The following is a 14,877-nucleotide window of genomic DNA, read 5'->3' on the forward strand; positions in this document are numbered from 1 at the left end:
TCTTGGGAGTCCTTCAATTTCTGTTTAATTACACATAGAGTAATTTCTAGTTTTGCTGAAAGACTATCATCCTGGGACATCTCATTTCTGCACTGTTAGGCTAGATTCACAACAGTTTTCATGACTTTCTCTGAAATAACCATGATATTTATCAGTCTATTTTGAAAGTTAAACCTTGCAGCATATTAATGAAACATTAACATAAATCAGAAAAATGGTCTCACTGGTCCTTCAGACAATATTTTTTTCCTAAAAATTAGTAATAAAATTGGTTACTTCTACTGGCAAATAAGAATTTAACATATATATATTTAAAAACTATGATATGTTTTCTAGTGTTCTTTCATCTAACTCAATATTCAGCGTAAATATTTAGTTAGGAATTTCAGTGACATGTCCTTCGTAAAACATTTTGAGCTGTGCTGTATTTCAGGTTTCCCATCCACACATAATCTACTGGCCACTTCTCAGGAAAATATATAAAGAAGCATTGCTTCAAAAATTGTGAGTGATAAATTCAAAATACATAAAAGCTATACATGTTTAGTCATAAATTCAAACAATTCAAACAGTATTAGTATATAAGCAGTATTTATATTTTAAAAATAATTAATTAATATTTGCTGGGCCCCTAGAGTGTCTCCCCACTCCCTGAGATGCCTCTTGTTGAAAATCTTAGGTGGGTATGCTCTAAGATTTTTTTTGTATGCTTAGACAAACATCTATATGCCTACATGTGTTTTATTTCAGAAAGCGCTATTATACATTATTATATTATTCTGCACATATTTTTCCACTTAACCATATTATGAACATTTTTTTCCAAAGTGAATAATAGAGCTCCCTCATGTTTCTAAACAGCTGCATAATGTTCAGTGCCCTGTGTTTGTGTGCTCATTCCTTTCATGATGAAATCTGGATTTTCTCCCAGCTATTTCCTATTTGAAAACTTTTGCAGAGAAAATCCTTATACACATATTTTTCCTACTTGAACAAGTATTTATACACAGTAAGCTCCTAAAACTGGGATTGTTGCTTCATAAGTATTCATAAGTATTTATCCATAAATACTACCCAATTGCTTTACTATAAATTATAAAATCTACGCACTCTCCAACGGTTTTGGACTGTGGGAATTTTCCCACAACACTAATATCAACCACTAACATTAAATATTATTCATATTAAACATTTTTGCCAAATTGAAAGGCAAAAATGCATCTCATTATTCTATTCTTTCTTTTCCTGCCCCCTGGTACCATGTACTTTCCCCCCATCTCTGTGCCAGTCAGTGTTCATGCTGTATATGAAATCCTATTGACCCAAACAGGCACAGCCCAGATGACAGCTTTGCTGTGAAGTCTTTCCCAGTGTCTTTGGAAACACCAATTATTCTCTTCCTGGTGTCCTATGACAATGCTGTAGATTGACTTCCCAACTACACTGTGAAGTTTACAAAATATAATGTCCATTTTCTAATCCCTTACTTTTTAATTCACTGGTGCTTTGCACATCCTAGGTGCAAATTGTTCTTTATTTCAGTGACTGAATGATAATCTCTTAGGGTTCTTCTAGCTCTAGAGGTACAATGAATACATTTCCTGGAACTCATACATTCATACAATAAAAGGCAAATAACTCTTTTTTTTTTTTTTTTTTTTGAGACAGTGTCTCGCTCTGTCACCCAGGTTGGAGTGCAGTGGCCCGATCTTGGCTCACTGCAACCTCCGCCTCCCAGGTTCACGCCATTCTCCTGCCTCAGCCTCCCGAGCAGCTGGGATTACAGGTGCCCACCACCACACCCAGCTAATTTTTTGTATTTTTAGTAGAGACAAGGTTTCACCGTGTTAACCAGGATGGTCTCGATCTCCTGACCTCGTGATCCGCCCGCCTTGGCCGCCCAAAGTGCTGGGATTACAGGCGTGAGCCACTGCGCCCGGCCAAGAACTCTTATTTAAAATTAGCATGTATTCATTACTCATCACTCACATGTACATCAGGAATGGGTTTTGTTAAGAGGGAAATTCCCAGGGTGACCAGCATGGAGCCAAAAAAGAGAACGATGGAAAAGTACAGATAGTGCACTCCACAGATAATCTTGGGACAGTTACTAGGAGCCAAGCAACTCCCTGTTCCATAAGCAAACTCTGTTATCATACGAATGAGGCCCATCGCAAGTCCAACCATTAGACCCCAGAATGCTCCCTGCAAAAGAAGCAAGAAGAAAATCAGAATGTTTAGAAAATATGAGAAGCTTATTCAAGTAAGTCATCATTATAATCCTGCCTGCTTTCTCAGTTAAGGACCAACAAATGGCTAACCTTGGGCACAAGGTTACCGACATAGAGAAAATTGCAAATACATGTGCTTCTTAGTTGGATGCTGCTTTCCATGATCCTGAACTGTACATACCACTGCACCATCGTTGATTCTCCAATACCAGGACACTACTGTCTACACTGACCCAAGCTGAAGTTTTCCTTGACTTTTGTTTCATAGTTAGATCAAAACACTTGTGATTTATTTGATAAAATAGCAGAAGTATCAATTATGTTACACAATTTCCAGAGCCGATATTAGGTAGTTTTGAGAGTTCTATGAAGCTCTTGATAATTTATTTCTGTGAGGAGTTGATGGGGGTGGAAACCTGTGTCTGTTCCTCTGCTCAAGATGTTATGTTTTAGAAAAACTGTATTGCATGGAGATTAATGGTATGAGCTTTGGATGGAAGAAGATCTAAGCCTGAATACCAAGATCCCACTTACTAATATTAAGTAACATGTGGAAAGCACATGGATACTAACCCCTCTGCACCTGTCCCTCATCTGAAAATCATAATAGTAAGGCTAGTACTAAGGAACGATTGAAAGATTAAGGGTACATGATCTACAATAATCAATTAATTACATATATCACAATAGTAATGAACACAATTTGAATTCTTACCAGTGTGGTAGGTTTTCTTCTAAGAATTTCACATATTTTATCTCACTTAATCCTCACAACAATCCCATAGAATAGGTGCTATCATTATCTTCATTTTACAGAGACTCAAGCAATTTGCTTAGGATCACAATACGAGTAGGTGGTATAGCCATGATTGGGCCCTGGCAGTCTGCCTCCCAAACATGTTCCTCAACTCTGCACCATGTATGTACGTAATATTTTGTAAGAAACATATAAAGACTGTACTATGAATGTGCGCTATATTTTTATACTTTAGCAAGGATCAGGAATTGTGGCTGACCTCAACTAAAATTAAGATGGGCCATGATTTGCATAAATAGGGGAGAAAGAATGTATTTTGATACCCCAGTGAAATAAACGATTTTTTTTCTCACTCCAGCAGGGAAATTTTTTTTTCCAGTTTTCACTCACCTGTTCATTGACTCTTTTACAGAAGATGGCAAGCACAAAGACAGCTGCAATTGGAGGCCCAAGGTAGCTAGAAATTGATTCTGTGTAATGGATTAGTTGTCCATTTTGAGACACTTGTACCAATGGGACCCACACAATGCTCACAACAGTTAATAGAAGAACAAATATCCTGAGAAGAAAACAACATAATTTAAACATTAAACAAAAGCACTATAGTTACTTCCATTGTGCTTTAGTTCTAGCGTTCATTCTTGTTGTCACTCATTGATTTTCCAAACAAAATCAAGCTCCTTGATCATACATAAACCCATGCTGTGCTTAATGGTGATCTTTTAGTAAAATGCCAATAAAGCAATTGCTTGTCTATAATTAATCATAATAGCTTCATCTATGAGATTAAATATCTATTCATAAAAATAGTTAAAATATCAGTGATTAATAACTCCAATACACTACACGTAGTATATCAATTGGAAATAAATACCACACTACTTCTATTAACCAGCAATTATTTGTATGATAAAGAAAGCAGACTTCCATTTTTTGTTCTTTTGCTAGCTTGCAGGGAACAAAGTTGGTTTGCATAGGTTAGAATGGAAACAGCCTCTATCTCAGAATGCTGGGTAAATCAGCAAGAAATGCTAACTTGTGCATTTTACTACTTGAGTACTTCAGCAGGTAAAAAGCGTGTTAAAGGCTCCTGTTGTCCAGGGAGCATGACTTCTTCACCTTTCTAAACTGCAGCATTGTCTGTGCTTGTTCTGTGAGTAAGTGAACCAACGCAATTTACTGGAGTGTGCATAAAAGGCCATTCATCTCTCTCTGCTCACATGAAAACAGAGAAGCAGTTGTGGGGTGGAGGAAGGAACAAGCATTTGGGCAGGAGACTGAAGCACAAATGTGTCATTTAAATGTTACAAAATCACTGCATCCTTGCAACAACTAAATGTGATAAACTATGGGAAGTCTTAGCATAATGCCTAAACCACAGTAAGGATTCAATAAATTACACTTACTGTTGGTATTTTTTTTTAATCACCATTGGAAGGCAAATCATGTGCTTTCCAACTCATTCAGTTCCAGTTTCCTATCACATGTAGAATAAAATCCCGTCTTGTTATGACTTCAGTGGCCCTGGATGACCTCGCCTCCAGGCACCTTTCTGACCTTGCTCTTCACTCTCCCACTGGCTTCTCATGGATGAACCTCACTCCTGCTTGTTCTCAAACATACCACATATGTGACTGTGGGAGGAAAGCAACCCTCATTTTTCCTTCCCCCAGAGCACCATGGGGCTCACTCCCACACTTCCTGCATTGCAGGCTCTGCTCAGATGCCACCTCCTCAGAGAGGACTCCCTGAGCACCTGGATGAGGTTACTTCCATCCTTTCTTCCTGCTTTGTCTTTCTAGCACCTCTGGTCACCTGAGGTAGCATATCTTTATTAATTGTCTATCTTCCTGACAAAGGCATACATTCCACAAGGCAAGAATTTTAAAAACATACATGTTTTTTTCCTATTTGTGTTTTGTGAGATAGTAGACATTTGATAACAGAGAGAGGGGAAAAGAAAAAGTTATTACTTTATCATTGAGACTTAAGGAGGCTGTGTGTCCAAGATCTTATACCTATCAGTGGGACGACTGCATCTTGGGCCTCCTGAACACCAACCAGTACCTTCTCTACTAAAGGTACACTCCTGCCCTCCTGTACTCCCTCTCCTGCAGCATTTGTCCAGAGTCAAGCTCTGGGCCAAGTGAGGCCTTTGGGTTTTGCCCCAAGTGTTTAATTTACTAAAGCTATTGTTACTGTCACCAACAAAGTACAGTCTTTTAAATAGTTGGTCGGTTTCTCTTGATACCAATTTCTTTGAAAAGAGTAGACAAATTCTGATATCTTACTACAGTGGAACATCACAGAGAAAGAAATTACACTACAGCTACACATAGCAACACGGTTGAATGTTGCAAACATAACATGAGCAAAAGAAGCCATATTTCGGCAGGTGGGGATGGCTCACGCCTGTAATCCCAAGACTTTAGGAGGCTGAGGTGGGCGGATCACGAGGTCAAGAGATCGAGACCATCTGGCCAACATGGTGAAACCCCGTCTCTACTAAAAATACAAAAATTAGCTGGGCATGGTGGTGCACGCCTCTAGTCCCAGCTACTCGGGAGGCTGAGGCAGGAGAATCGCTTGAACTCGGGAGGCAGAGGTTGCAGTGAGCCAAGATCGAGCCACTGCACTCCAGCCTGGGTGACAGCAAGACTCTGTCTTGAAAAAAAAAAATGTATTTCAAGGGATACAAATTCAATTATTCTACTTATAATAGCCTGAAGTTGGAAAAGACTAAGCTATAGCATCACAAGTCACAGTGGTTAGCTTTGGAACGAGGTGGCCCAAGAGGAACGAACTTCTGGGTGCTGGTAATTTCCATGTCTTGACTTGATCGATGGTTACATGGGCCCTCACTTCGTGGAGCTGTGCATCCATGTTTTAACTGTTTTCTTTATGTGTGCTGTACTTTGATTTTTAAAACATTTTACAAAATGCTATGACAGGCCAGGCTGGCGGTGGCTCACACCTGTAGTCCCAGCACTTTGGGAGGCCGAGGAGAATGGATCACCCAAGGTCAGGAGTTTGAGACCAGCCCGGCCAGCGATGTGAATCCCTATCTCTACTAAAAATACAAAAAATTATCTGGGCATGGTGGCGGGCACCTGTAATCCCAGTTACTCAGGAGGCTGAGGCAGGAGAATCGCTTGAACCCGGGAGGCGGCGGTTGCAGTGAACTGGGAGCGTGCCATTGCACTCCAGCCTGGGCAAAAAGAGTGAAACTCCGTCTCAAAAAAAAAAAAAAAATGCTATGACAATATAGGGTCTTCTCGAAAATTGTGAAGGTGAAAAAGGACATTCTGGTATCGATTTTTTTCCTCTTGTTTCCCTCCATCTCACTTCCACTATCTTCAAGGCCCCCAGGCTGCTCAGGGTCCCCTGGGTTGACTTAACTCTCCAAGCATCCTCTTGGAATTAGTCCCTTCCCTGCTCCTTTGTAACACAGCCCAATCATTAATGAATATGACTGATAAACTCCTCTGTGTTCATGTGTGGAAGACTTAATCTGTTACCTCCATGTGATATACACGGAAACTGCTAGAGACAATGCATTCACCTATCAGAGTAGGTGGGAATTTTACACCCCATTAAAATACTGGTGGAGTTTTATGACGATGTGGATAGGGGGATGATGTGAGGAGGGGAAGAAATAAGAGCCATTCAGAAGCATTTGAAAGACTGAAAAAGTGATTATTTCATTTAAAGGTATGGTTCAAATTTTTGTATCTGGAAAGTGATCACTTGAATTTGATGACTCCAATGTCTCTTCCCCCTACTCAGATGCTATGATTACTTTCACCAAAGCCAAAGACAAGGGAACTCTAGTTCACTTCTACATCTGTACTTCTCCAGAGGATTCTAGGTGGGAACCAGGGGTCACTCACCGTCCAGCTATCAGGAGCTCTTTCTCCGACGCTTGCTTCCGCATCTTGGTGTAGAGGTCAATGGTGAAGAGGGTGCTGGTGCTGTTGAAGATGGAGGTCAGGGAGCTCATGAGAGAGGCCAGCATGACCGAAAGCATCAGGCCTCGCAGTCCTGGAGCCGGGAGAGGGTACAAGCACTGGTTAGTGGCTGGACACTGCCTTACTAAACCAGAGAGGGTTGAAAGGTAAAAGTATCATCTGGAACATAGGTTAACTGATGTCTTTATCAATACACATCAGCATGTGGAGTTTCCTGCATATTTTCCTGCTCACCTGAGAATAATCCAGTATAAATAAGTCAGGCACAGAAAGACAAAACATCACATGTTCTCACTTACTTGTGCCATCTAAAAATCAAAAACAATTGAACTCATGGCTATAGAGAGCAGAAGGATGGTTACCAGAGGCTGGGAAGGGTAGCGGGGGACTAGGGGTGGCAGCGGGGATGGTTAATGGGTACAAAAAAGAGAAAGAATGAATAAGACCTACTGTTTGATAGCACAGCAGGGTAACCATAATCAGTAATAACTTAATTGTACATTTTAAAATGACTTAAAGAGTGTAATTGAATTGTTTGTAACTCAAAAAATAAATGCTTGAGGGGACAGATTAAAGCAAAAAGAATTTTAGTCCTAAACATGAACTTAGAGATCATCTACTGGAACCTAGTTTTAGAAGAGAGGAAACAACATCACACCATCTTTCTTTGGGTAGGGACTGTTGGCTTCCTGAAGACTTAAGAGAACTGGAGGGGAAGAAGTCCAGTAGGCGGTCCTGCTAAGTAAGTCTTTGGAGGGGCAAAGCCAAGAGTTTTGAGCCATGATGGGAGCTTCATCCTCCAGTTCCCTCTGCCCATTAGTAACGGCCCTAAGCCTCCTAGGACAGTGTGTGTGGATGGGAAGCATGTGGTGTCATGGTTGTGGGCCATGACATGGTTGTGGGCCAAAAGTTGAAAGATCATAAGGAAGGAAAGAGGGTCCCTTCCTCCCTCCTGTGTGTCAGGGTGGAGGAAGGTGGAAGAAATGTAGCCAACCCTTGATGGAGTAGGAGATCACCTGGTCAAGTCCTGAGCTCTGTACCCTACTCCATTTCTGTTCACCACAGCAATGATCACCTTCTGGCATCCTAATAATTTACGTATTTCCTACGTGGTTTATTTTCTATCTCATACTACTAGATTTTGAGTTCCAAGAGGTAGGGGACTTTATGCCTATTTCACTGATGTTTTGTTAGCACCAAAGCAGTGCCTGGCACTTAGTAGGCACTCAATAAATAGTTGCAGATTAAATAGATTGAGATCTATTATTTGGTTATCACTAGCCCCAAAAATGCCCCCCAAAAAGCATAATCAATAGTTTATTCTATTTGGTTTATTTGGTTATCACTAGCCCCCAAAAAGCAGAAAAAATAGTTTACCTCTAGGTCTTGTGTTTACAAGTCTATGACTATGCAACTCTTTTATTGACAAATGGATCATTTAATTTGTTTTTGGCTGCCTCAGAAAACAGTCTTGAATCTGAAGGAGTAAGAATTCTTCTAACAGTAATTGGGACCTGGTTCATCTCTGAAATTTTCAGGCCTAGCACAGAGCTGGTAACCTGTGGAAGGTGCTCAAGAAATGTCTGATGAGTTGGATTGAATTAATGGAAGGTGCAAGAATTGCACCATAACCCTTCCTCGAGGCCCGTCTGTAGATAGGCCTCTGGGGCTGTCCCAGCAGGGACATTTTCCTACCTTGGGGCATCAGTTCCAGCACCATTGTTGGGTATGCGTAGTTAGTGCAGCCAACATCAACGCCACAGTGTTTCACGCATTCAGAAGGTACCACACATGCTACCATATCTGGGGAAGAATTTAGAAGTGAGTCCAATGAGGCCCAAATAGGCAAAACCAACAACCATTAAACAAGGAGAAAAGTTGAAAGATCATAAGGAAGGGAAGACATTTGCCTGGAAACTGGAGATTCAATTTTGAACTCCATACCATAGATCTGGCCCCTCTATGCCCAAAACACAACCCCAAGTATCTTATCCCCATAGCCCCTTGCACTGACCCATGGGACAGGGGCTCCCTTGGGACGTGGCTTAGCAAGAGCATTTGAGCAAAGAGAGGGAGTGGACCCCATCCTCTGGGAAAACAGCAAAAGAAGAAATTCTTCCAGGAACACAGAACTCCGGAGACTGACAACAGCAACAGGAAGTTAGGTCCTGTGTGCAGTCACATTTAGCCTAGTATCTTTCACCTGCATCTAAGAAGAGGTGTCGCTTGTGATGGTCAGTTGGGTGACTGTCCCATGTGTGATGACGCCTCACCTCTGTGGCAGCTGCACAATACCTTGTTGGTTTTTTGTTTTTGCTTAAACAACATTATGACAACAGACAGGGAGAATTGATAAAGAATCACGCAGAAAAATAACACTTCAGCACATTAGCTTCTTTTCATTCCTTCCTAATCCTTTTCTATAGAGAAATGTCTTTTTTGTAAAACTACGGTAGTTGTTGAGACATTATGTTGCAAGTTTCTTTTTACATTTAATATCATAACCTCAGTATTTTCCCAAGTTTTGAGATAGTCTTCAGTCTCCTGTTTTCATTTTTCCATAAAGGAGGTGCACAATAATTTCTCTGGCCATTCCCCACTAGTTAGATACCTATACTTTTTTTTTTTTTTAAGAGACGGGGTCTCTGTCACCCAAGCTGTAGTGCAATGGTGCAATCATAGTTCACTGTAGCCTTGAACTCCTGGGTTCAAGCAATCCTCCCACCTCAGCCTCCCAAGCAGCTGGGACTACAGAACACATCACCATGCCTAGCTACTTTATCTTATTGTTTTAGAGATGGGATCTTGCTGTATTGCTCAGGCTGGTCTCAAAGTCCTGGGCCTCAAGCGATTCTCCGGCCTCAGCCTCCCAAGTGGGTGAGATTACAGGCGTGAGCATTCTTTACCCTTATAAACAACATTACAAAGCTGCAATAAGAAGTGATGTTGGTCCCTTGATGTTCACTTAACAAGATTTCAGTGAAATCAACTGATGCCCAGTTGAGAAAACATGAAGTGGATTCAGTGTTGTCTGAGGGATTACCCCAATAAAAATGAGTCCTCGATTAGCCAAGAAAGATTTGGTTATATTTCTTTCACTTTTCGTAATAAAGAAAGGAAGTTGAATTTTTTTAAGGAAGATTTTTAACACTAGCAGTTACTCTTAGCTGACTCAGAAATTTACATATCCTCAAACAACCTGATTCCAAAGCACTGAAAATTGATTCAGTTCTCCAGTTTTCTCAGAGGGACCGAGACCTTCTCAGTCAGAGATGTCACCAAACTCAGACAGTACGGCTCACTCAACTCAAATTAACCCAATTCTACCTCATCCTGCAGTGTCCTTTTGCCATATTCTCTGGACTTCCTTAAATCTAAGCAACTCATGAAGACAGAACTCACAGACTCAAATGTCTACGAGATAGGCAGATGGTATGAAGAAGATAAAGGAACAGAGCGTCCAATATGCCAAATTTTCCTGCCTTTGACCGCTGTGCAGGCTGCTCCCTCCACCTGGAAGTCTGCTTTTACTTCCTTCCATAATGGATTTTCTCAAGGTTTTATGACATTTTAAAAACACTTATCAGAATACAAGCATAAAAAAAGAGAGAACATATGGATTCAGGGCTTACCTGTGTACAGGATGCGGCTGATCATCCCCGGCATCACCATGAGGAACATGGGCAGCAGCTTCAGGTAAGCACACATAATGCAAGCGGCCTTCACGTGAGACATGTCCTTGCCACACAGGCAGCGCTGCACAATGACCTGCCGGGAGAACGTGACACACTCATGAAACAAGCCAGGGGATGATTTCAAAGGCAGTCAGCGTCCCTTTCCAGAGTTTAATGTTGCAATAAGAAATAATGTGGACCAGTATACCAAAGAGCTATCTGCACTACTGTGTTCATTGCAGCACTATTCACAATTGCCAACATGTGGAATCAGCCTGAGTGTCCATCAGCGGATGAATGGATAAAGAAAATATGCATAATACACAATGCAAAACCATTCAGCCATACACAACAATGAAGCCCTGTCATTTGCAGCAACATGGATGGAACCGGAGGTCATTAAGTTAAGTGAAATAAGCCAGGCACAGAAAGACAAATGTCACACATTCGCACTCATTCTCACTTCCTGAGGCCTAGCTTAGGAAGATACTGAAGGCTTTGATTTGCCCTGAAAGATGGAATAAACTAAGAAAGAAGACAATAGGCGATACTGGAAAAAGGAGAAATAACCGGAGTAGGGCAAAAATGAATTCCCAAAGATGATAGCGAAGGGGTCATTGGATAAGGTTGGGCACCAGAGGGAGTGCTGCCAGACTGTGAGAGGGCAAAGACTCCAGGAGAACCTTTCATTCAATGAGTAATAATTAGCAAGAAAATTCAAAATGAAAAATTAAGAATTGGCCAGGTGCGGTGGCTCACACCTGTAATTGCAGCACTTTGGGAGGCCGAGACAGAAGGATTGCTGGAGTCCAGGAGTTTGAGACCAGCCTAGGCAACATAGTGAGACCCTGTCTCTATTTAAAAAATAATGTTTTTAAAAAAGAAAGAAAACAAGAATTAAAATTATTAATTCCAGGAACAACAAAAAAAAAAAAGCTAAGGAAAAGTCAGGCAGTATACATCACATGGTTCAGCTGTGAATTACATTCAGGTAGTCACAAAAATGGTGGCACTGAATGCTGATCTCTCCAAAATTGTGATTGACAGCTATTGGGAGGATGGGGGAACAGGTGTGTTTGCATGGGGCTGAGAAGGGAAAGTTGAAAGACAGCTAAACTCTCATCCTTCATCATAGGGAAGCCAACAATAAAATCCTAAAACCAAGAGAGAGCAACACAAGCATTTATCTGAATCACTTGGGGATCAAGTTAATGAGCAGATTCCAATTCAAAGGGTCTAGATAGGGTTATAGGGTCTGAGAGCATTTATTCCTAGTGAGCTCCAAGGTGATGTCCATGTTGATGGCTCACAGACTGCACACTGAGCACAAGGATTTAGGGAACAGAAATAAATGCCAAAACACTTACTTAAAAGAGCTGAAAGCATTTGCCTCTGAAGGACAAGAAATAGGGTGGAAAGCAGGGCACCATGCAGCTATTTTTAAATAGCAAGGTTTGTAGAAGTGTTTGACTCTTTAAGCTGGGTGCGGTGGCCCACCCCTGTAATCTCAGCACTTTGAGAGGCCGAGGCGGGCAGATCACCTAAGGTCAGGTGTTCGAGACCAGCCTGGCCAACATGGTGAAACCCCGTCTCTACTGAAAATACAAAAATTAGCTGGGCGTGGTGGTGCACATCTGTAATCCCAGCTACATGGGAGGCTGAGGCAGGAGAATCACCTGAACGCGGGAGGTGGAGGTTGCAGTGAGCTGAGATCATGCCACTGCACTCCAGCCTGAGTGACAGAGTGAGCAAGACTCCATCTCAAAAAAACACAAAAAAACAAAAACAAAGAAGGGTTTGACTCTTTAAACGATGTGTGTGCAAAATAGAAACTAAATATTTTTCTATGAGACAAGAAAGAACAACAAACACATGCACACATACAGACACACAGACAGACAGACAGACAGACACACATATACATATACTTCACCTGATTTGTACACCAGTACCACAAAGCTGTAATGGGCATTCCAAATATAATTCCTGGCCATGGAATGTCCCCAGTCACAGCATCTCGGAAGATGTGGAAGGAGTCCGCCCGAGGTGTGTAGCAACTGGCACTGATTGTCAAGTTGTCCCCCTCGACTACGGATGGGGTGGCATTCATGTACTTCTCGGTAAAGCTCTCATAACCTCCAACTTCGTTAAATGCTAAAAAGGCATCAGAGTAAAATGAGATGTCTTACTGAAATCTAAGACGTCCAATGTTTATGATGACTACTTTTTGGTGGAGGTAAACAAGCACCTCCCATCAGCCCAGTCCAATCCTCAGTGACCCTCTCCCAGGTCCATGTCTTTCTGCTACCTCCACTGGCATTGGCCATGCTACCAGATTTACTTTCACGAAGTACACAAAGCAAATAACTGACTTGTCTTCCTATATTGCTCTTTGAAATTTTAAGTTAGTGTTTCTTTTAAGGTAAAAATGAAGCTGTTATCCAACAGGCTGACACTGATGTCTCACAACCATTTAGAGCATAAGCAAACTGGAAGGTGAGCTAACAAAGTGAGCCTCATGAAACTATCCATCAGAAAGCCCCAGCTCCTCTGAAAAAGATCAGGAGGCAAAGGCCTCTCTTCTTGACCCAGAGCTTGGCTCTTTTGATCTTACTTGCAATCTGGTTTTCTGGTGCAACACTATATTTTGCCTGTTACAATAAAAAATTGGAAAGATAAGAAGCAGAAATTGGGAGTGGCAGGTTAGACGTGACAAGAGAAAATACTGAGACTCAGCCTGTTCGGGTCTGGAAAAGCTAGTCAGGTGCAGAAGAGAATTGTGATTGCCCTTAGAAAGCTGAGTCCAGGCATCTGGGGTCCCTTAGTATAGCTTTAAATGATGAAAAATTCATCAGGGTATTATACAGTTGTAGGGCTGAGTTAACATTAATTTACTTCATTATTTAGCTGAAGGACTACTATGCGCCAAACACTGCTAGGATCATGTGCAAAATCAATGTGCAAGGCAGGAACTTAGCCGAGTGGAGGATACAGACAATACAAGGAAGTTGCTTTGATTAGATAAATACGGTTTGCAACAAAAATACATAGGAGACCCTAAGAGATGAGAGTCCCCCTCTTCATCCTAAAGATGGCAGAATTGAGGCTTAGAGACCCTAATGCCAGAGAGTGCATCACTGAGGCCAGAAACCAAGGCACCATGAACAAGAACAGCACAGAAGTTCTGGATAACTGAATAGAAAGTACACAAAGAATTGGTGCTAACAATAGCACTGTGCAATAGAAACATTCTGCAATGATAGAAATGTTCTGTATCCATGCCGTCCAGTATGGCTAGTTTTCCTATGCAAAGATAAATACCATAATAAGAGAAAACAAATATTGGCAAGCAGTAAATCAGATCAATATTGCTTGACGGCAATGAACTGAATGATACTAATAAGTGAGCATTATTAAGAAAACTCCAACCTATATTTGTGTATTATCACAACGTATTGTTAATAGATTTCCATCCAAAATAGTCATAATGAGGTTATGGATGTTTTGGATGAAAATCCACTACAATACATTGTTAGAATACACAAACACAGGTTGTGTATTCTATGTGTATGATTCAGTTGAACTGACGAATATTCAGTTCTCAAATTTTTTCCTACTATTTAATCCTTCATTTCATAAAAATTCTATGTAAATGAAAGGTTTCTAGACAATACTTCTGTAAAATTATCAGCCCAATGCTACTGATTTTGTCTGTCCTTAACACAAAGAAATTAAGGTTAAATGAGATAACTTATCTAAGTAGTAATTTTTTTTTTTTTTTTGAGATGGAGTCTCGCTCTGTTGCCCAGGCTGGAGTGCAGCGGCGCCATCTCGGCTCGCTGCAACCTCCGATTTCCGGGTTCACACCATTCTCCTGCCTCAGCCTCTCGAGTAGCTGGGACTGCAAGCGCGCGCCACCACGCTGGGCTTATTTTTTATATTTTTAGTAGAGACGGGGTTTCACCATGTTAGCCAGGATGGCCTCGATCTCCTGACCTCGTGATCCACCCGCCTCGGCCTCCCAAAGTGCTGGGATTACAGGCATGAGCCACCGCGCCCGGCCTCTAAGCAGTAATTTTTAAAAGAAAGTGATGTTCTCTTCCCCACCATCCATTTCCTCATGCTGAGATAATAAAGCAAGAAAGAAGTCAGGCAGATATTTCAGTGATGGGGATTATGTAAATGACTGGAAAGTGTGACCAGATGGAACTGGAAGGCATCCCAATAAAGAGCAGACAGACCGAAGA

General features: G+C 41.3%; 1 protein-coding gene across 1 annotated transcript in view; it reads right to left on the minus strand.

Annotated features, from left to right (window-relative positions):
• Positions 1-14,877, minus strand: part of SLC5A4 (solute carrier family 5 member 4) — a 36,784-nt gene that overhangs the window by 3,815 nt on the left and 18,092 nt on the right. The window contains exons 8-13 of the mRNA XM_525573.8: positions 12,564-12,784; positions 10,589-10,724; positions 8,652-8,759; positions 6,879-7,029; positions 3,379-3,547; positions 1,990-2,205 (exon numbers count right to left, since the gene is read on the minus strand). Of these exons, the coding sequence (XP_525573.6) occupies positions 1,990-2,205; positions 3,379-3,547; positions 6,879-7,029; positions 8,652-8,759; positions 10,589-10,724; positions 12,564-12,784 (1,001 nt within the window). The remainder of the gene's footprint in view (positions 1-1,989; positions 2,206-3,378; positions 3,548-6,878; positions 7,030-8,651; positions 8,760-10,588; positions 10,725-12,563; positions 12,785-14,877) is intronic.

Source organism: Pan troglodytes, chromosome 23 (assembly GCF_028858775.2).
Source record: "Pan troglodytes isolate AG18354 chromosome 23, NHGRI_mPanTro3-v2.0_pri, whole genome shotgun sequence".
Lineage (NCBI taxonomy): Eukaryota > Metazoa > Chordata > Mammalia > Primates > Hominidae > Pan > Pan troglodytes.